General features: G+C 58.6%; 1 protein-coding gene across 6 annotated transcripts; it reads left to right on the top strand.

Moving 5' to 3' along the window:
- The first annotated feature begins 164 nt into the window (after positions 1-164).
- On the top strand, positions 165-20464 carry LOC120307241 (pleckstrin homology-like domain family B member 1). Of its 6 annotated transcripts, none has more exons than XM_039341754.1 (20): positions 165-676; positions 3945-4022; positions 4567-4690; positions 4778-4948; positions 9904-10032; positions 10313-11580; positions 12486-12680; positions 12826-12954; positions 13066-13203; positions 15558-15686; positions 16084-16239; positions 16319-16429; positions 16621-16710; positions 17343-17445; positions 17560-17827; positions 17990-18080; positions 18379-18525; positions 18799-19018; positions 19121-19206; positions 19879-20464. In XM_039341754.1, the coding sequence occupies exons 2-20, from the start codon at positions 3963-3965 to the stop codon at positions 20017-20019; spliced, it is 3756 nt and encodes a 1251-aa protein (XP_039197688.1). In that variant the 5' UTR covers positions 165-676; positions 3945-3962; the 3' UTR covers positions 20020-20464. The 6 variants fall into 6 exon arrangements, with proteins under 6 accessions (XP_039197688.1, XP_039197690.1, XP_039197691.1 ...); XM_039341756.1 differs by having other exon boundaries at positions 165-1280; XM_039341755.1 differs by lacking the exon at positions 165-676 and adding an exon at positions 2655-2797.
- Positions 20465-20730: the final 266 nt, after the last annotated feature.

Here is a 20730-nt window from a genome sequence, read left to right as displayed (position 1 = left end):
CTCTTGGGGACTGCTATTATTAAAGTATATTTTGATTGGAGTCCTAAGCGCCTAGAAGTGTAGGATTAGGACAGCACAAAATTTTTGCCTAAAAAATTAAAAATGCGTCAATGAGTGACAAATCCCCCCCACACACCAAGGACCAAGATTGTTAAAGCCCGGTCCCGCCTCCCCGGCGAGGGGCTTCCGAGTGGGGAGGCCAGGTGGAGCTGCGGAGAGATTCGGCTCTTTTGAGCGAGAACGGCGGGTCCGGCTCGGCCGCCCTGCAGGGGCTGCTGAGCTCTCCTTTTCTTCGGGCGAACGGAGGCCGAGCTCGAGCCCGCCCGAGCAGCCACCTTCCCCGCCCTGGCCTTTTGTTCAGAGCAGGCTCTGCCGCGAAGCTCCGGCTCGGAGGCGGCGGGAGGGCCCTCCGGGACCCGGAACGGCTAGGGAGGCGCGCGCACCCCAGCCGCCCGCGGGCCTGGTCGAGCGCGCGCGCGCGCAAAGGGGGAGCAACCCGCGAGGGCGGCGGGCCCCCGCCTGGCGCTCCTCCTTCCTCGGCCGGCGGCGCTTCAGCCCTCAGCGAGCAGCGCGGACGGGCGGCGGCGACGGCAGCTCCGAAGACATCGGGCATCAAACGGACAAGCTTGCTTGGCAGGTGCGGGCGGAACGGGCGCCCGGTCGGCGGGGCGCGCAGGTAATACTGGAGGCGCCTCTCCGCTGCCCGGACCACCTTTCCTACTTTCGGAGCGGCCGGAGGCCATTCCGCCCCGGGAGACCTGAGTGGGTGGCATCCTTGGGCCGCCCGAGCACGAGGTGGAAAGGGCGGCCGCGCCTCTCCGCTTGACTCCGGCCAGCGAGTCTCTGGCCGAGCGCAGCTCAGTGGACGGCTGAAGGGGGCATCGATGGGCCGGTAGCCGCCCCCGCCCCGCCCCCCGCCTGCCTGCCTGCCTGCCTGGACGTGGCGCATTCCGTGCATTCCTGGCGCTTCTCTCCCGCACCCGCGCTGCGGATCGGGGGAGAGCTACACTGCGCGCAAAAGCCGGCAAGACCGTCCCTGCCGCGCACCTGCGCTCGGTCCCAGCGGGTCCGCTTCCAGGCGAGAGGAGACCCCCTGCTCGCTCTGAATTGCCGGTCTCGGAGTGGGTGGGAGCTCCACGCGGCCGTGGCTCCAGCCGTCCCTCGCTGTTGCTTGGCAGAAAACGGCAGTCCGGTCTCCGGGTGAGGAGACCTCAGGGTTTGCCCTCTCCCGCATCGCCGGGAAGCTGTGGAGGATCCTGCAGCTCCGGGCGCCGAGCAGGGTAGGAGCTCTGCATCCGAGACTTGAGCTGCTGAGTAATCCCAGAACAAGTTTTTACCTTGCAGGATTGTTGTGAGGCAAATGTGGGAGATGCAGGCGGTGACATTGACTAGCCTGCCTGAATGTTTCTTGGGGCTGGGCTCTGAAATAATCTGAGCTGGTGGTCTTGTAGCATCATCTGATTGAGACTCAGAAGCTTTGGACTTGGGGCAGCTATCTACTCCTCGTTCCACTCCCTTCTGTTGTGGGTCTGAGAAAAGGTCCTTCAGGAAAAAAGCAAGATTCTGGGAGAATCTACTCTCCTGATGCTGACCATGTTCCCCCACACACACCAGCGGTTGCAACCTCGTGCCACTTACTGCCCTCTCCTTGTGGCTTTTTTCCTGCAGTGGAGCTGTGGCTGCCCAGCACAGGATACCCCAGGCAAGCATGCTGATTTGAGCTGGGGGAGCAAGTGGGCCACCAGTCCCAAAAGCTGTCTTCCTCCTTTCCCAGAACCAGTGCTAATTTTGACAGTTTTCTCTCTGAACCCAGGAAGACCACAGAGTACTTGGGGTTAGCAGATGCACCCTGCTGCTCTCGGCCTCTGGTTGAGCCCAGACCTGCCTCATCTTTGGGTCGAGGCTTGACACAGATGTGGCTCCAAAGATTGAGCTGGGCTTTGGAAGAACCTTGACCTGCTGGTACAGAACAATTTCTGGCAGGGTGGAACTGGTGCTGGCTAGCACAATTGGGACTCTTACCCCACTCCACCTCCGTGCCTTTTGATGGATCCTGCGTCAGAAGCTCTCCTGAAGCCTGGCTGCCACGAGCAGCTGGGGCTGAGCTGGGCTGGGCCGGGCCCAGGCCAAGGGCTACACCACCCCCACTTTTTCCAGGCTGCCTCTTCTGAGGCAAAGAAAGCTGGGGGGGGGTGGCCTTGAAGCCTGTGGTGTTCCTCCAAGGCTGGAAGGGAGTCAGTTGTTCTCCTCCCCATTTTCCTCCTCTGGCAAGGGTCAGCAGGAGGGAGAGACTAGCCCTGCAGGCCTTGATCCAGCCAGGCTGGAGCTCCCGCCTTGGCTTTGCTGCCCTGCCACTCCCAGCCACACAAGGCACTCATTCTCTGGCAGCCCAGAGAAGAAAGGCGCCTTGTGGCTGACAAGGTACAACTCCCCCCCCCTCCCTCCTCAAACAGAGCCTGCTTGTCAGGGCTTGTGGCTGTAAGTAGGAAGAAGAGAGAGAAGGGGGAGCAGCCAGGAGACCAGAAGCCTCCTTCCTCTGGGGAGTGGCACTCTCCTCCTTGGACAGTCTAAGACAAACAAGGCAGTCACTGGCCTCTCTGTCTTATCCCTTGGAAGGAGGACCATGGATGGGGTGGGGCTGGGGAGGGAGGCACTCAGATCAGGCAGTGCCCTGCTGGCTCTCCTGAGCCAATGCAGATGTTGGGCTTGAGGATGGTAGAAAGGGGGCAAGATCTTTCTCCTTTTACTCAGGAAGGGAGGAATGCTGGGGGATGCTGAGTGAAGAAGGAGCACCCAGGTAAGATGTTCTAGACTGGGAAGCTGCCTTTACTGGCCATTTATGTTCACTCTGCCAATTTTTAATTTCTCCAAGGTCTTCAGCAGGCTGGCATTGAAGCAAGGGAATCTGGAATTGGGGTAGGGGCACAGAGACCCCAACCAATCTTTGGCAGGTGCAGAGGAGTTTGGATGCAGGAGCTAAGATTCTCCCAGGGATGCTGCAATGAAAACAAGCCATGAGTGACCCCATGCTTTGTAGTGATAAAACCCAGCTGTGGCTGTAATTGGTTGCCAAGCAGTTAGTTATTCCTTGCAATATTTTCAGAGGGGAATTGATGCTCGTCTCTTGCAGAGAAACACCCAAGAAGCCTTGAAATATTCTGTTTGTGTACAAGTGTTAAGATTGATACCCTGCCTTTGTTTCAGGAGCTTGGGGGTGTATAAATGGCATAAAGAGCTCCCTTTCCTTCAGTTTTTCCCCATCCCAGCAACCCTGTGAGGTAGGCCAGGCTGAGAGAAAATCCCCCTCCCCCATGCTGAGGAAGGACATGGACCTGCATCTCCTGGCTGCTGCCTTCCTCACTAAAGTGCTCTTGTGCAGGTCTACTTGAGGGTCGTTGTCCCCTGGTGACCATGATCCATGATCCATGAAAGTGTCTGCAGTTATAGTGCCACAATATCTTGATGATTGAGCAGAAAACAATAGAGAGAAGTTAGCTTTTTGTTAAACTTAATGAAGCTGAAGATAATTTTAGATGTTTGTGCTAATAATTAGTTAGTCATAAAATAAAGTAATCTTGTACTTGCCAGGATAGCTGCTTAAAAGCTCAGTTGCTCCCTCTTCTTCCCTGCTGCTAAATAGCAACTACTTTGAAATGCATGTCTTGTTCTTCAATGGACTTCAGAAACAGGTACACTGTTATCTGCTTAGATAGGAGCGTGCTTGGGAAATGTTCCTCCTGGACCACAGCTGGCAAAGCAACAAACTCCCCTCCGTCCCTCCCTCACTGCAGGGAATGGAGGGAGGGGGAAAACCAGAGGCCTCCCCTTCCTAGGGGCAGCCATGACCTGTCCTGTATTCCAGCCTGCAGGGCAGCAGGTGCATCTTGCATGGGGCTTGGCTCTCCAGCGACCTGTGCCCTGGCACCCCCCTCTTTTCCTCCTAGGCAAAGAGGAGCCCCACCATGGAGACTTGCAACCACAACCTAGCTGCTCCCCCCTGCCAAGTGCAGAAGCCCATTCAGGTAAGCGGGTGACCCAGGCAAACCCCCTGCCCATCAGAATGTGCTGGGCCTCCCGGGTGGCAGTGGTAGCTAGGAGGGGACCCCATCCTGTCCTGAGGTTTTCAGACAGGAGAGGGAGCCTGCAGGCCAAGGAGTGGGAGATCCCTCTTTGGAAGCCCTTCCTGAATCAGCCAGCACTGACGCTTGCTCAGCTCGCTTCCCCCTCACTGCCCCTTTTAAAGCTGTTGGACAACATGCTCTTTTGCCTTTTCCTACCCTTCCTGGCAATCACCCTCAATCTGCCTGGCTGGAGGATGGCAATTAAGAGGGAGGGAGCTCATGCCAGGAGTGGCCAAAAGCGAAGCCAGGCTGCCCTCTGCTCTTGCCCGTTTGAGGACTAGCCGTGAGCGCCTGGGGAAGGGGCTGACTCTGGGACCCTGAGCATACAGCCCACACCTATCTGCACTGCCCCCCCCATCTTGACCTCTGACTGAATCTCCTGGCCATTCTTGAAGGAGGAGGGGGGCCCTGCTGCTGCTGAAGATCTTTCTCCCCTACCCTGCAGAACAGCCTCCTGGACCTGACTGAGACCGGCCGAGGTTTAAAGGTGCAGACGCAGAAGCCACACCTGGTGAGCCTCGGCAGCGGGCGCCTCAGCACTGCCATCACTCTGCTGCCTCTGGAAGAGGGTATGTCTTTGCAGTCTTGGGGGGAGGCTTCTCTTCTCTGTTCTCCCCTCGAAAGAGTGCCCCCACGCTCATAGAGTCTCCTTGCAGGCAAGACAGTCCTGGGCTCCGCTGCTGGGGACATTGTGCTACAGGGGGCTGGGGTGGCCCCCCAGCACTGCTTCATTGAAAATGTGTGTGGGACCCTCACGCTGCACCCCTGCGGTCATCCTTGTGCCATCGATGGGCAGCCGATAACGCACCCCACCCGCTTGTCCCAAGGTAAGGAGAAGCGAGGCTCTGCTGATCAGACATAGAGATCTGCACATCCATTATGCTATCTTGGGCCAAGTACATCCAGGGAATGCTTGGTTCTGGATTCTAAAGTGTTTCTGGACTCAGAGCTGTTCATCCCGATGGGACACACATTAGTGCACAGTCCCTCTTGCCTTTGAGTCTTCCTACACGTGTGGGCCCACTCCATTCCCTGGCCGATGGACTTCCAGTTGAGCTAAGCCATGCACAATTTTTGAGGGGAGGGGAGAGTCCACCCACAAGGTCCAACAAAGAGATATACTCCCTCCTTACAGCTCTGGGCAAACACAGCGAGCCACACAAAGCCAGAGGGGGGTTCTGCAGGAAGGAGGCCTCCAAGGATGGCCTAAGAGCTCTTTGGCGGATGGCAGGGCAGGAGCCAATCTCCTTGTGCCTTGGGTCAATACTGAGTAGGGAACCTCTCTGCCAGGCCACAGTGGAAGGCCAGCTCTTAGCATCACCATGGTAACCCCATCCTTGGCAAGAGAAGCAGCTTTGCTGGCCAAAGGAGAATGAGGCAAGAGTTGGGGAGGGGCGTTCTTTCAGTCACCCAAGGCTGGGCAACTGCTAATAGGGAAGCAAGACCCCAAGCCATGCCCAGCCATCGCCTGGAATAAGACCCCATTGCTGACCTCTGCTCATGCCCAGGAGCTGCCAGCCTGTCGGGGGCCACTTCTTGGTCTAGCCAACTGATGGGGTTTTTTTGCAGGGGGTGTAGAACCAGGCAGCCCTGGGCCATTCTCAGTGGCCCCACTGAAAAGCAGCCCATGCTTTTCCTGTGGCTGACCCTGTAGGGTGGGATCTGCTCTCCCTTATGGTCTCAGCCAGGAAAGTTACAAATCTTTATATTAAAAGGAAGAGAGGGATTTCCTGACCAAGGGTGGCTGCAGCTGGATTCCTTACAGGCCAGACCGTGTATATTGGACCAAGTGAGGCTGTGGGCCCTGCCCATCTTTGGGACTCGCTGATAGCAACAAACACAGTCCGTGGGCCAGAGCTGGCTGGGAGGCGCCTGTTGGCCTCTGTGAGGCTTTAAATAGATGCATGTCCTACTCAGATATCTCCCCAACATCACCTTCCATCCAAGCAGTTGGCCTCCAGTTTGGCAGGTAGTCCTCAGTTTACAATGGCATTTGGGACCAGAATTGCGAGTCACTCCATGATGCAGTCATGAATTGTAAATGTCACACGATTGTGCTGCTTCTGGCAGTCCCAGTTGCTGGTTGTTAAGAAAGGACAGCAGGGGAGGAATGCTTTGAGGCAGAGCCTGGCAAGAGCCCCCTCAAGGGGGGGGTAGGGTTCTGTGAGCTTTGGTTCCCACAGCTGTGCCCCTCCCCTCCCCTGCCCCCATTGTCTAGTTATTGCTGCTTCTCTTTGGGACTGCAACAAAAATCACATCGTCAACTTTTCCAGAGATTCATCACTTCCTGTCTGAATCACATTTTTGGTCTGATGAGAGCCTGGAAAGAGAACATTTTAAAACGAATTGCCCAGAAGCCTTGAACATGAAGTAGCCAAGTGGCTTTTCTCCAGGTTAGCTCCCTCCCTGCTTCATCCCTTCGCAGCCAGTAGTGGATCGAGCCTTGGCTGCGCTGGAAGGCCAGCAGACCCAGGCCTGCTTGGGGGAAAGTCCCGGCCCGGTCAGTCACTGGGAGCTCCTGAAGAGGACTTCAGGGCGGCTGCCAGCGAAGCGGAATCTCCAGCCCCCTGTCGCTCCGGCGGAAAAACCGCTGGGAGCGGGGCGCGCGGGGCAGGAGCGCCGCCAGGGCCAGAGGGGCCCGACGGCCGGCAGGGCAGCCCAGAGCGCAGCGGGCGGGGGCCGCCGTTGAAGGGAGCCGGCCAGGTCTTTCGGGCGGGGCGGGCGAGACGCTCCCTGCCTCCGCCCACCGCTCGCTCGGCGCTATTTTTAGCCATCCCGGAGGCGTCCGGCGACAACACGGGAGGCTCCGCCCAGCTCGCGGCTTCTTTGGCCCCGGGGATGCGGCCGGGGCGCCGGGCATTCTGGAGCGCGACGCCTCGCACCCTACAGGCGCGGCCGGGGCAGCCGCCGATGCTCGGCGCTTTCCGCCGGGGAGCGGCCGGCCGGCCGGCCCAGCCTCTGCCCCCGAGCGGTCTTTCGGGGACGGAAGGCCAGCCGTCTTCCGCTGGGCTGGCTCCGGGCTGGGCGCGGGGGAAGCGCCAGCCTGGCGCGCGGGGCGCTGCATCTACGGAGCATCCGTGGCCAGGCGAGCGGTCTGCCGGGCTCGGCGCTTGATCCGGGCAGGGGCGCCGAGACCCCTCGGGGCGGTCGTCCCCCCCCCCGCGGTCCACCAGGGAGCCGAGCCCGCCGTGTAAGCTGCTGGGGCTGCAAAGAAAGTCGGGCGGGATTCGGAGGGCTGCGGGGTCTAGACGGCGCCCTTCCTCCCAGCGAGGGGTCGGGCAGCTCAGCCTTCCGGAGGGGGGCGGGGCGGCTGAGGCCACCCTCCTCGCCTCACCAGCCCCCATCCTCCAAAGCCAGCGCACCCTCCCTCCCTGGCTGGCTTGCCCTCCTTCCTGCCCAGCGATGGGGCGGTCGGGAAGCGTGGCGGGTGGCAAAGGTGGCAGATTTCGATATTGAATGCTGTGCTCTGTGTAAGGGCGGAGGGTGGCCCCGTGACCCGCTGACCCCCCACCTTCCGCTGGGTTCTGGCCTTAGGGAGCCCCCTCTGAAGAGGGGACTTTCTCCCCTAAAACAGGGGAAGGTGCCTGGCCTCGAGTTTATGCTCCTCCCCATTTCCCTTTTGCATGCGAATTTTCTGAGTTGTCACAGACCCTGAACTTTCCCCTCCACTAGTAAACTTTGCCTCAGTTGCTTGATGTGTTTGGACCCCCCTCCTTCCCAAATGCTTTTTGCAGTGACTCTGTGGCTGTGGCCATCTTCCCAGAGAGCTTCTGTGGGCTTGTCTATGTTGTAATCCTTTCTACCAGCAGTAGCTTGTTACATTGGCAATCTCAGGGTTGGGGGTAAGTGTGTTCTGGGGACCAGGCTGACAGGATAAACCAAAATAGCAGATGGCTGTTTGAGGATAGCATGCTTGGTTTTGGCTACCTTGAGGGGAGTGGGCTTCCCAAACCAGATGCAGAATAGGCCCCTCAGCTGCAGGGGAGGCTGGCTTGCCTTCTGGAGCAGGGAAGGTTTGAGCTGCTTGTCCAGGAAGCTTGTGGGCTCCGTCTGCAGCTTGGGTTGCCACTGAGCCCTTGGTGGTTCCACCTTTCTTTGGGGCCCATTTCTGGGGGTTGTGCTCTGAGACGCCTCCCCTTCATCCAAGTATGCCAGGCCCCCGTCCCACAGCCCAGTTTCTTGGGGGGGAGTGTCAGGTCTGATCTTGTGCAGAGAAGGGCTGGGTGTGTAATCATTTGGGAGGAGGTGGTTAGACCATACAGGCTTTCTTTAGCACATCAGAGCTCCCTTTGCAGTAACCTTCCATTTCATTTGTTTGCTCCATAATTGGCCAGTGAACTGATACCAATGGAATATTTGTTTTGAGATTCAGAACCGCAGAATTGCCGTTTTCCTTCTGCTTTGCCTGGGGAGTTTAGGGGTCAGACTAAATGAAGACTGAAGGCTGCTGCCTGGCCTTCCAAGAGGCACAGCTGCTGACGTTGCGGCCGAGGGGACAGAGGGCCTTCCAGGCAAGCCACGCCCTTCTTGGCTTCCGTGCCTGCCCCTTGGCCAAGGCAAAGCCTCCAGAGAACCCGTATTAGGGGAGGGCACAGGCAGGTGTGCTGGGGCTGCATTTCCTGACTTCAGATGCCCCCTCCCAATGGTGGAAGCTGGTCTGTCTGCTGAGGCCAAGAATCATGGAATGTTATTCCGCCAGGCACCCAATTCAGGGTAGCTCAGGCTCAGCTCTGCAGCAGGCATGGGTTGGAAAGCTGGGGAGAGCAGGAGGACCCCCTGGGGGGGGGGTTTCTCTGGGTGTCTGTCTGCTTTTCCAATACCAAGCCTGGCTGTGGCCAGAGCTCCCACTGGCCTCCCACTCTCCACCACAGGAGAGTCCTGCCAGCTGGATGCCCACCACAGATCCTCTCTGGCACGGAGCAGCCACCCCCAGAGCATCAGTGACTACTTGGCCCTTTCCTGGCTGGGCCCTGCCATTACAACAAGGGTAGGACTGGCTGGAACAGGTGTGCGCAAGCGTTGTGAGAATGTGAACTTCTATCAACCCTACTAAGCAGACCGTGCTGAGAGGTCAACTCCAGACTACTTTTGAGATGGGTTGTAATAATGGGATCTGGCAGTCTCATTGTGCTGGCCCGCCTCCTCATTCTTCAGTAAATTAGGGAGGCATCTGCCTGAACCACTTCTAAGCAATATCTGGACTTTCTGGACTTTTAAAAATGGCCTCATTCTATTTTGATCAGGCAACACATTCTGCACCTCTCTGTCAAGGGCACCACCTCATTCTCTGCACTTGGCCTGTCCCTGTGTGGGCTGGGGAGTCTACAGCAGTCTAATCAGCTGGAAGGTGGCTGGGGAGGGAGGGAATGTTTTTGATGTTCAGCACCACAAACTGAAGAGCAGCGGGGGGAGGGGGGGGCCTTCAGGCCCATTCATACAAAGTTTCCTGAAGACCGGCCACTCTGAGGAAGGTCCAGCTCTGACTTGAGCCAGCTAGGAGGGCTGGACTGAGTTGCTGCTGTGGGCAGAGGATCTTTCCTGGGCTTTGTGGCTGGTGGCAGTCGTGCCCTGGTCACCCTAGCAGCATTGCTGAGACTTCTGTCTCCAAAGGCAGCCCCACAGAAGGCGCATTGCAGTTGCCCAATGGTAGGAAGCCCTGAGATGTGGAGGAGCAAAAGCCACTTAGAGCTTTCCAGAGGCAGCTGCCACTCTCAGGGCAGACAGCACTGCTGGACCTGATCTCTCAGTGGGTCTGCTTAGCTGATGGGGCTTCTTCTTCCAGGGCACGTGATCTGCCTGGGACGAGCGACCTTCCTCCGCTTCAGTCACCCAGCTGAGGCCAAGCGGATGAAAAGCCAAGCAGTGCCCGGTGAGCGACACAGCCCAGCGGTCCCATATGGGCTTGGAACAGGTGGGTCCTTTGCACGACTGGGTCTGGTGCGGGAGGTGGTTCCGAGGGGGCCACTTGGCTCCCCGGGGCTTCTGGCTGAGTAGTGGGAGGTTCCTCCCCAGCCCTGGGGGATGGCAGATTTGATGGGGACCTTGTAGTTGGGCATCTGGAGAGGCCTTTCGAAGGTGGGGGTGCTGGGTGCTTGACCTCTGGGTGGGGGGGGGCTCAGGTGCTCTGGCCTGAAGGGGGAATGAGGAGGCAGCTGAGACTTCTCCCTTCTGAGACAGCCATCTCTTTGCAGCAGAGCAGCAGAGCCCCATCAACAGCAACTCCGAGGGGGCATCGCTCTCCCTGGTCAGCTCCATTGAGAGAGACCTGCAGGGCATAATGGATTCCTTGGTGCTGCAGGAGGAAAGCGCTGATGGGAGCCCTCCATCCCCAACAGCAAACAGCCAGGGGGGCTGTTCCCTTCTGTCCCCACCCCAGAGCCCTGGAAACATCTCCATGGGGTCCACATATGAAAACACCTCCTCTCCCCCCTTCTCTCCGCTCTCCTCCCCTGACAGCAGCAGCAGCAGCTGCTGGTACCCCTCGTCCAGCTGCTGGGAGAAAGCTCCCACCCTCCCCCCTGCGATACCTGTCCGATCCTCCAGTTACTGTCATGCTGCGTTGTTGCCCCACGGGGGGCCTTGCCCAGACCCCTTGAGCAGCTCCAATGGCTTCCTAAGCTCTGCTTGCGGTTCAGGGAGCCCCCGGGTGGAGAGGAAAGTCCAGCGGGACGGCCTCACAAGCCCCCTGCCTCCTGCAGAAGATCCCCATCCTAGCCAGCACGCTGCCTCCCCACTGAAGGAGAAGCTACTGAGAAGCTCTCGGTCACCATCGCCCAGGAACCCCTGCCCGGCCAAGGCTGTCCGGCTGCCTGGCATGCTGCAGGGCAAGGCTGCAGCCCTCCAGGAGCCTGTCCCCGGCCCATTCCTGGAAATGCTGCCGGTCAGGGTTTCCCAACCGGCCCAGCTGGGGAAGTCAGTCTGCCAAGGGTCAGGGCTGCCAGGCGTGGCCTCTCAGTCCAGCTGGGCCCAGCGGGCCCCTGAGAGTCCCCTGCTCAGCCGGCGGTCCCTGGAGGGCATCCGGAAACTGCCCCCGCTCAGCCCAGCCCTGGGGCACCGAGCAGTCTCCCCGGCCCCTGGAAGTAGCCACTCTTCGCAGGGCAAGGTTGGGCAGAGTTCTGGGGTATGGCGGAGGGAAGCCTCTTCCACCCCCTCCTCCTCCTCCTCCTGCTGCCTGAGGACCCGCAGTCCCTCGCCTCCCCACCTCCCTGGAGAATCCACCCAGCGGAAGCCCCATTGCAGACCAGGTCTTGGCCCTGCCTCCAGCTTGGGTTCCCTCGTCCTGCCCTTGGATTCTCCCCAGCCAAGCCACCTGGGGTCTGGGGAGTTCCGGCTGCTGGGCCCCTCGCAAGAGCGCAAGCAGAGCATCTCCAAGCTGCTGGGTGTGCGTGAGAGTGACTTGCTGGAGTACCACCGATGGCAGCGCCAGGAGCGTCTCCGGGAGCAAGAGATGGAGCGCTTGGTGAGCAGGAGGCGAGCCGGGGGATTCAGCTTCACTGTGGAGAACGGGGGGTTGATGCAAAGGATGCGTGGCACAAGCCCTCAGTGCAGGAAAGGTGGACAAATTCTGTCCAAGCGGACCTGGCATCATAGGCTGGGAAGGCATGCAGAAGAGAGAAATGTATCAGAGGGCCAAGGCAGGGGAGCTACTTTGGGAGAAAGTTTGGTGCTTTCCTCTCATGCTATGCTGCTGTGATCGTACCTGCTTTTGCAGCACAACCTCTGCTGGCCTGGGGCTAACTCTTGCCCTTCCAATCAGCGCCAGGCCAACAAGCATCCGGTGACTGGAAGCCAGGGATTGGCCAGTCAGGACTGCTGCCTCGGGTTGGCAGCACCGCCTTCATAGTTTGAGGCTCGGGACAGGAACATTTACCCCTTCAACTCACCCAAAGCAATCCAAGCTGTCTTTCCTGGCCTGAATGCCCGTTTGCCCTGGGCATTCGATCCCTGCTGTCTCCCTCAATGCCATCTTCTGCCCTTGGCAGAGGAGCCTTGGGTTTCCTGTTGCTCTGCCCAAGAGGCCAGGCCTGCTGCCTCTTTCCTGGACCTCATCATGATGGGCTCTCCGAGCACCTCCCATCCTCTTGCCCTCACCTTCTCTAAGTTCTCCAGGAGCAGCTACGGGGCCATTTGCTGGCAGCCTCTGCTCTCTGCCCACCTGCCTGCCCTCAGTTGGGCATAGACACAACTGGGTTGACACAGCTGGTGCAACACCTGCCATAAGCCAGCCTGCTACCCCCTGAGCGCCCTGGGTAAGCCTGGTGAGGGTCAGTCAGAGAGCAAACCCAGTTGCCACAGGGGGTCATGTGCCCGGCCCTTCCATCTCACAAGCCTCCTGTGTCTCTTGCTTTTTCTCTGGGCACCTAGGAGCGCCAGCGCCTGGAGACCATCCTCAGCCTGTGTGCCGAGTACACCAAGGGGGACACTGAGCTGGGCCAAGAGGGCAGTGCCAATGTTGCTGATGGGGTGCCCCCCCCACCAGGGAGCAGCCCCTGCCGGGAGCGAGGGGAGGAGGAGAACTTGCAGGAGGAGAGCAGCAGCACCGAGAGTGCCGGCCAGGAGGTGAGGAGGTGGGCAGAAAGGCTCTGCGTTCCCTGACCAGCTGCTGGCCGGTGCCATGGCCTAGGAGGCAGCCTTCCCCTCTGGAGGGAGGTTGGGGAAGCCCTCATCCATACATGGGGAGACTGAATTGCCACTTCCTCTGCAGCACGAGGTGCCACCTACTCCAGAACTGGCCCATCTGGAAGAGGAGCACGCCCGCCTGCTGGCCAGTGCAGACTACCTCAAGAGCTGCCTGAAGGGGCTGGAGCAGCAGCTGCGAGAGACTGCTTGGGAGGTGAAGGGGGAGCTGTCCTGCTGAGAGACTGGCAGTGCCACCCATCCTTGGAGGGCAGGAAGAGGCCGGTGGCTGGTGGTGCTCATGCAGCTGTCGTTCTGCCCTGCCCAGGCGGAGATAGAGCAGGCCCTCCTGCAGGGCGAGCGGGAATCGGAGATCCTGCAGCTGCGGCAGGAACAGCAGGCAGTGCAACTCCTGGAGGAGCAGCTCTCGGGCCTGGATGCCAGCATTCGCCACAAGCGAGATAAGGTAACTGGCTGGGGAGCCTCCAGCCTAGCAGTGCGCTGCTCAAAGTGATGGGGGGGGGGCAAAGCTACCCTCCCTTCACTTGCTTGCTTAGCAGGTTCTGCCCTCTCCTGAGGCGCTTTGCTAGTCCTTAGATGAAGCCCCTCCCTCTAGCTTTTGGGGAGGACCCTTTGCGCATCTCAAGAAAGAGGCCATGGGTAACCTGGCGAACTGACAGCTCTTGCTGGGGGCCAATTGGCCTGACTCCTGCCTCCCCTGCTGCTCACCTTTGGTCTGGCCCAGGTACCCGTGGGGCCGTGTTTCCTGGCTCCCTCCAATCTTTGCTGACACAGGGAGCCGGAGGGCAACCACTAACCTCCCGGCCCCCACTAACTGTACCCATCCCTCTCTTTTCTCTCTTGCTCTCTCTCTTCCTCCGCCTGCTTGCTGCTTGCAGATAGACTCTCTGGGTGAGGAGACGCAGAGCGCAGGCTCAGTTGCCCGCTCTGCCCTAGTGGTATCCCCCCTTCCCTTTTTGCGAGCCCCCAGTGCATGACACTTATAGGCCATCTGGGGTGGCAGCTCCAACCTGCTTGGGAAGGGGTGGCAGAACTGGAGATCCTCCCCCCCCCCTTTTTTTTTTTTTTTTTTTGCATTTATCCCTGCCTGAGAAAGGACTGTCTGGCCGAGTCCTAGGGGATGGTCCATCCGGTCACGCGGGATTCCAACCCAGACTCTGTCTCTGAGGGAAGTTTGAGAAGCTGTGCCTGGGAAGAGCAGGTGGTACCCCGGACTTGTTTGTTCCACCCAGCTCCTGTCAGGAGGATGCTCTTTCTGCTCCTCCTAGGAGAACCTTTACCTGTTTTGCACCTGGAGGCTGGAAAAGCCCAATTCTGAGGCTGGTTCCCAGGTTGAGCAGCCCAGGAGAACCAAAGTCCTGCAGCAGCCTCAGGTGTGTCAGTTGCAGTTGCATGGTTTATTCTCCTGTGCTCGCTAAGTTGGACTATCGATCCTGGTTTTGCCAATCCTAGAAGGAAAAGACAGAAAGAGATCATGGGGGTCATGCAGAGTCCACTCCTTACAGCATCTGCCGCAGAGGCTGGTCTCGCCTCTCTTGAATGCCTCTGGCAGGAGGGACTGCAGGTCTTGGCCATGGAGATTTATTCTACGTCTGACCAAAGTCTGCTTCTTGGTGAATTAAAACCATTGTTCCTTGTCCTGTCTTCCGGAGCAATTTATTTGAAAACAGCTACCATGTCTCCCCCCTGCTCTCTCCCCCCCCCAATTTCCTCCAGGCTAAACATACCTGACAAACGCCTTCAACTGTTCCTTGTAGGTCTTTTCTTCCAGGCCCCTTATCATCTGGTGACTCTCCTCTGGGACACATTCCAGTTTGTCAGTCTCTGTCCTAAATGTGGTGCCCAGAACTGGACACAGTATTCTAGGTATGGTCTGATTAACACACAATAAAGAGGCACCACCATTTTGCTTGATCTTGGCATTATATTTCTGCTGATGCAGCTTCAGCCAGCGTTTACTTTTTAGTAGCAGCACCACGTGTGGCTCATGTTCAGCTTGTGATCCATCAAGACTCCTGGTCCTTTTGCACATCCCCTGCCCAGTACGGTTCCTGTCGCCGCCTGCCATCCCATGCTAATGATTTTGGTTTTTCATACTCAGATTAAAGCTTTGCATTTCTCCCAGTGAAATTCCTCTCTTTGAATTTCATTGCTTTTTTTCCCAGCAGTTGAGCGATTCAAGATACTCCCTGCCTTGGTCTAGTTATGGTTACTCCTTTCCGTCCCTGGAAACTTTGGCATTATTCAAGGGGCTTCCAATGTATGCTTCACCTAGCAGTCCTCAGTTTTTCTTTTTTAAGTGGGGGATAGATGTAGGGTGAGAACTTCCATAGGCTACAGAAATGTTTTGGGTAGAAGTCTGGGTTGGCCCTGCTTGAGACATGTTTCCCGATTATGCCTCGACTGACTGACTCATCTGAGCTTTCAATGACCCAGAAGTTGCCAGGAACTGGAATGATATTTCCTCCTCCAAGGCCCAGATCTGCATTTTGTGTCTTCGGCTTTACTGCACAGGCTTGCACAGGGCAAGGCAGCTTTCCGATGTCTGGGGCAGAGACGAGGGTAGATAAATTGCTGGCTTCTCAAAGGCTGGACTTTACACCAAAGAATGAGAAAAGGTGTAGCTGCCCTGGCAGCTGCCGGGGAGGGTGGGCTGGCAGACCCCTGGTGGAGGCAAGACAAGGTCCTTGGCCCCCTTAACCTGAGACCCTTGCTAACCCCCTCTTTGCATGGTCTGTTCCCGAGAAGCCTGTTTTCTCCTCTCTCCCCTCTTCGTGTGTTGTTTTCTCCCGGCTTCAGGAGAGGGCAAAGGTTGATGCGGAAAGGAAGGCGCTTGAGAAACTGCGGGCGTTTTACTCTGAGCTCAAGAGCCAGCTTGAAAACTGCCCTGAGTCAATGAGGGAGCAATTGAAGGATCAGATGCAAAGGGTCAGTGCCTCCTCTATCCCTGCCCACCTTCAGTGGGGCAGGGGAAGCTAGTTCAGGCCCACTGGCAGCAGTGTCCCTCCAGAGGCTCAGCAGGAGTGCCCCCCCTTCCTATCTCTCACACAAAGGCCAAGTTGCCTCGGCAGTCTTTTGGGTGAAAGGGACAGAGGGCAAGGGCAGCCTTCCCGCAGAGTGGATCTTGCTGCCCAACCTCAGGAGGACAAAGGGGTGCCAGACAGCTTCTGCCCTCCTGGCTTTTGTCCTGGGATAGTTGAGAAGAAGGGTCCTTGGGCTGTCTAGAGGACCCTGGCTCACCCCATATCTGTGGAGAGGCTGCCAGCTGTGCTCTCTGGCCAGCCTTGCTCAGACTGCTTCCTCTAAGCAGCCGCATCCTGCACAGGAAGCGGAGGCCCTGGAGACGGAGACCAAGCTCTTTGAAGACCTGGAGTTCCAGCAGCTGGAGAAGGAGAGCCGCTGGGAGGAGGAGCGCGAGATGCTTGACCAGCAGCTGCTGCACAGCGAGGCCCAGGGCCGCCAAAGTCTGGCCCGCCGGAAGGTGAGCCCGGAGCCCCTGCCCAGGCTTGCACAGCCCATCCGTGGCTCCACTCAGTGTCCCTCCTGTCTCCCTGCTGCAGGAACGTGTGGCTGCCCTGGAAAGCCAAGCGAAGCAGCTGCGGCTGCAGGCTGCTCAGGAGGCTGACCGGCTGCGCCAGGAGAGGAGGGCCACCCTGCAGCGGTTGCAGCAGGTGAGCTGGTAGGCGACAGGGCAAGGGGCAAAGGCCGCAGAGGAGGCCTGGCTCTTGTGGCCATGGGGAGGAGGAGGAGGAGTGCCCAACTGTGTGTGTGGGGGGGAACTCTACTCCTTCCCCTGGCAATACAAGAGAGGTCTGGGGGGTTCCTCTGACCGCCCCCTCCTTGTTCTGCTTTCCCCAAACAGGAGAAGGAAACCCTTCTGGCGCTGGAGAGACGGTTCTGTGCACTCACTGGCAGCGCTGCCTTTTCCAAGGGCTCCAGCACCCTCCAAGAGGTACGAGGAGTCTAGGAGAGAGCCGGGGCGAATGTGCCTGAGGAGCCATGGCTCTGGCTGACTGATCCCCAGCAGGGCTTGGGACACGGCCTTGAAGGACTGTCTTGGTCAAGTAGAGGTTGGACATGGGCAGGGGAGCCCCAGGCCCTTGGCCTGTTTCGGTTCAACTTTCCACAAATATGCTTGGGCCAATCGCAAGCCCTGTTCTGACCTCAGAGGCTGCGCTTCCTTTGCAGGGGGGCTGGTCTCCTGAGATGCTCCCAAGCCTTTCTTTCTCCCTCTTCTCTGTAGATCCCACAGCCCCCACTTTTTTTGCTTGTAAATGGGGATGCGCTTTGCATTCCTGGTCTGGACCTCCACAGGCTCTGGGCAGTTGCTGCTTGATTTCTGCCCTTGAGCAATGTAGCCAGCACCCCTCCCAAAGTCGGCCCTGGCCTGGGTCTCTTGTGCCAAGATGGAAAGAAGGTGCAGCAGCCCAGCTGGCTCCAAGGCAGGGGGTGTCCCCACTGGCCACAGATCCTCCTGCAAGGAAACGTGGCCCTCTGGGGTCCGCCAAGCGGCTTTTGTCCCTTCCCCGCCTTGCACCCCTTGGGCATGACCCTCTCTGGGCTCCCATGGCTTTTTTCCCACAGGGCTCTCCACCCCCACTGGGCAAAAGAGGCAGCCCCCCCAGCAAGCTGACCAGCACCTTTCTCGACCTTAGAAGGAAGCACGAAGCATCCCTCCAGCACAAGGGTGGGTGGTGTCTCTGTCCATGCCCCTCTGCCAGGGCCCTGGTCCCTCATGGTGGGTGGACACTGGGTGAAGTCCTGCTGGTGCTGAGTCTCCTTTTGCTGGGTCTCTTTGCAGGACATCAGGCAGGTCAGGAGCAATGGCAGCGCCTGGCCGACCTGAAGCACAAGACCACAGTGGAATGCCAGCTGCTCCAGGCAGGTGCCTTCTTCTTCCCCCTTGTGCCCCACTCTGTTCTCCATCGTCACCCCTTCCCGGGCCAAGATCAACCGGCCGATAACCCCGAGCCAGCCTACGATACCCTCAGCTTAGAGAGCTCGGACAGCTTGGAGACCAACCTCTCTGTGAGCGGGAACTCCGCCTGCTCCCCGGACAACACCTCCAGGTCAGCTCCCTTCACCACCAGAGTCCGACTAGAGTTGCCCGCTTTCCAGGCTCTCTCGCTTGGCCTCTAGGTGGGCTGTGCTGCTGACCTGCTGCTAAGTGCAGGCCACATCCGAGAGAGGTGGGCTGGGAGGCAGGCAGTGACAACCGGTTGGCCTTGCAGTGGCAGTGGGGCAGATGCCAGGAAGATTGAAGAGATGGAGAAGCTGCTGACAGAGGCCCAGGCTGAGAGGACCCGCCTGATGGAGTCGCGAGTGAGGGCAGGAGAGAAGTCTCGGGATGGGGATCCCCCCAAGTTAGCGTTCTGGGACAGCCATTCCTCATCAGCTGACCCTGGCAAGCTAGTTGGGGAGGGGGCTCGAGAGATGGCTGGTTCCTTTCTCCCTAGTGAAGTCTGTCTCCACTCCCTTCCCCAAATGGCAGGGCTGCATGGATGGCGGGGCCTGGGTGGTGGGCAGCTCCTGCCCAGGGCTGGATATCCAGCTGTGGACCTTGGGGGCAGGGTGGGTGGTACTGGGAGGGGCACAGTGGCCCACCCTTTTGTTCCGGCAGGAGCAAGAGATGGAGCTGCGTCACCAGGCCTTGGAGGATGAACGGCGGCGGCGGGAGCAGCTGGAACGGCAGCTGCAGGATGAGACAGCGCAGCGGCAGCAGCTGATTGAGAGGGAGGTCAAGATGCGGGAGAAGCAGCTAGCTCAGGTGTGCAGGAGCCCCTCCAGGACCCTCAGAGGGCAGGGCTGCCATGTTCCCCCCAGAGAGGGAAGGTCTGCGCTACTGCCCTGGCAGCACAGGCCAGTCATCCTGCACACCTGACCAAGGATGGGGCAGGGATCTCGGGGGGGCTTCTTTCTGCTGTCTGGGAGGCCAGCGCTGAGCTTGGGATAGGTGATCTTTCTTCCTGGCCACAGTGGTTGGGGGGAGGCAAAAGGACTTTGGCCCCTGCTGCCTGCTCCACTGCACCCTGTTCTGCAGGCTCGCCCCCTGACCCGTTACTTGCCTATCCGTAAAGAGGACTTTGACCTGCGCTTGCACATCGAATCCTCCGGCCACAGCGTGGACACCTGCAACCATGTCATCCTCTCGGAGAAGCTGTGCAAAGGCTACCTGGTCAAGATGGGAGGCAAAATCCGGTCCTGGAAGAAGCGCTGGTTTGTCTTTGACCGCCTGCGGCACACCCTCTCCTACTACGTGGGTGAGGCTCCCCATTCCCATCACAGCTGGCCCTCTTGCCTTGCTGCTCCTCTTGGCCCTGGGACTGGGTGTAGCTGTCTCCCTCTTCCTTTCCCCCCTGCAGACAAGCATGAGGCGAAGCTGAAAGGCCTCATCTATTTCCAGGCCATTGAGGAGGTTTATTACGATCACCTCCGATGCGCAGCCAAGGTGAGACACAGCTGGGCAGTGAGGTGGCAAGGGGAGCACTCTGAGCGCAGACCTTCCTTCCTTCCCAGCCTGTCCTTTTCCTCTGGCTAGCCCAGCAACCCTGCATGGTTCTGAATCCCCAAGCTAACAGAGCCATCCAGGAGGAGAATATTTGGGCTGAAACTCCTTAGGAACTGGGTGGGGGGGGGGGCAGCACCAGGGGCAGAATGTGGCACCACTTCCTCAGTCAACCTCCTCGTGGCTCAGGCCCTAACTCCTTCAGCCTCAGGGAAGAGGCAACTTTGACATCTCCTGAATGCTAATGCTGGGCCCCAAGGAGAAGAGTGGGCATCTTTGGGGCATATTTTGACTGCCTGGGCAAAGCTTGCCCATAGCTCTAGCATTGCACAGCTGCCATGTGACTCCTTGCCTGCCCTGCCCGTAGTCCCTGGTCCTGGTCCGTCTTGTAGCACAGAGCAGCTTTTCCCCATTTTCTCTTTGGGGGAAGTTTTGCGGGCCCTCCCTTTTAGGGCTGGGGGGCCACTTTTGCCTTCTTCTCTGCCCTTAAGTAGGCCAGGGGCAGGGAGCGGGTTCAAGTGCCCTCCTTGGGGTTAGCATTAGCTCTGCCTGCTGCCAGAAGGGGGTCTAGGGTGGTAGGAGGCACCCCGGGCAGCCTCTCTCTTCTCTCGGCAGAGCCCCAACCCCGCCCTAACCTTCTGCATCAAGACCCACGACCGGCTCTACTACATGGTGGCCCCCTCGGCAGAAGCCCTGCGCATTTGGATGGATGTCATTGTCACAGGGGCTGAAGGCTACACCCAGTTCCTGAGCTGAGGCAGCAGAGCCATGAACAGTGCCAGAGGGCAGAGCTGCAGCTCTCCCTCAAGGGCTTCCCATGGACAGCCTCCGCCAGCAGGCATGGATTCCTCTGCCACAGGTGCCTGGGACGGGCACGCGAGTGGCAAAAGCAGGGGCCCTGCCAGCAGCTTCTCCTACCTTTCACTAGACTCCAGGAGGAAGCCCCCCCCCCCCGCTTCAGAGGTGTGAGAGACATAGAACCACCACCATCAGGCTTTCCAGTGCAGGGCTGGCTCTCCCCTGGCCCAGAAGGTCATCTTGGGTCTCTCATCTCCAGTGCTGGCCTTCTCGCTCTTTTTAAAAAAATGCAGAAGCAACTGGGAACAGTTCCCCCTTGCAGCTTGGGGATGCTGAAGTTGTTGATTAGAGTCTTTGCAGCCAAGAGACACGAAAGCAAAATAAAGCCTTTTGCATACTTTCATCCATATGGTCCTTTTGTCATTTAAACAACCGGCTCAATCGATTAAGGTGCATTTACAGTCCAAGACCAAACCCAAGAAAAAGCAATGACGCACTCAGCCCCCTCCAGGCCAGGTGTGTCTTTTTCTCCAGGACGAGGACCCTTGCAAGGCAGGGCTGCACAGTGATTAGAGAGGGTCCCCTCTGGCATGATTTGGGCGGAAAAGGGCAACGTCAGATCTGGCTAACCATTTTCCACCATGGTGAACTGGGTATCAGTGATGGGGG

The sequence above is a fragment of the Crotalus tigris genome, unplaced genomic scaffold, assembly GCF_016545835.1.
Source record: "Crotalus tigris isolate CLP2741 ecotype Arizona unplaced genomic scaffold, ASM1654583v1 scf7180000017771.5222438, whole genome shotgun sequence".
Taxonomy (NCBI): Eukaryota; Metazoa; Chordata; class Lepidosauria; order Squamata; family Viperidae; genus Crotalus; species Crotalus tigris.
This window is presented reverse-complemented; position numbering and strand designations above follow the sequence as displayed.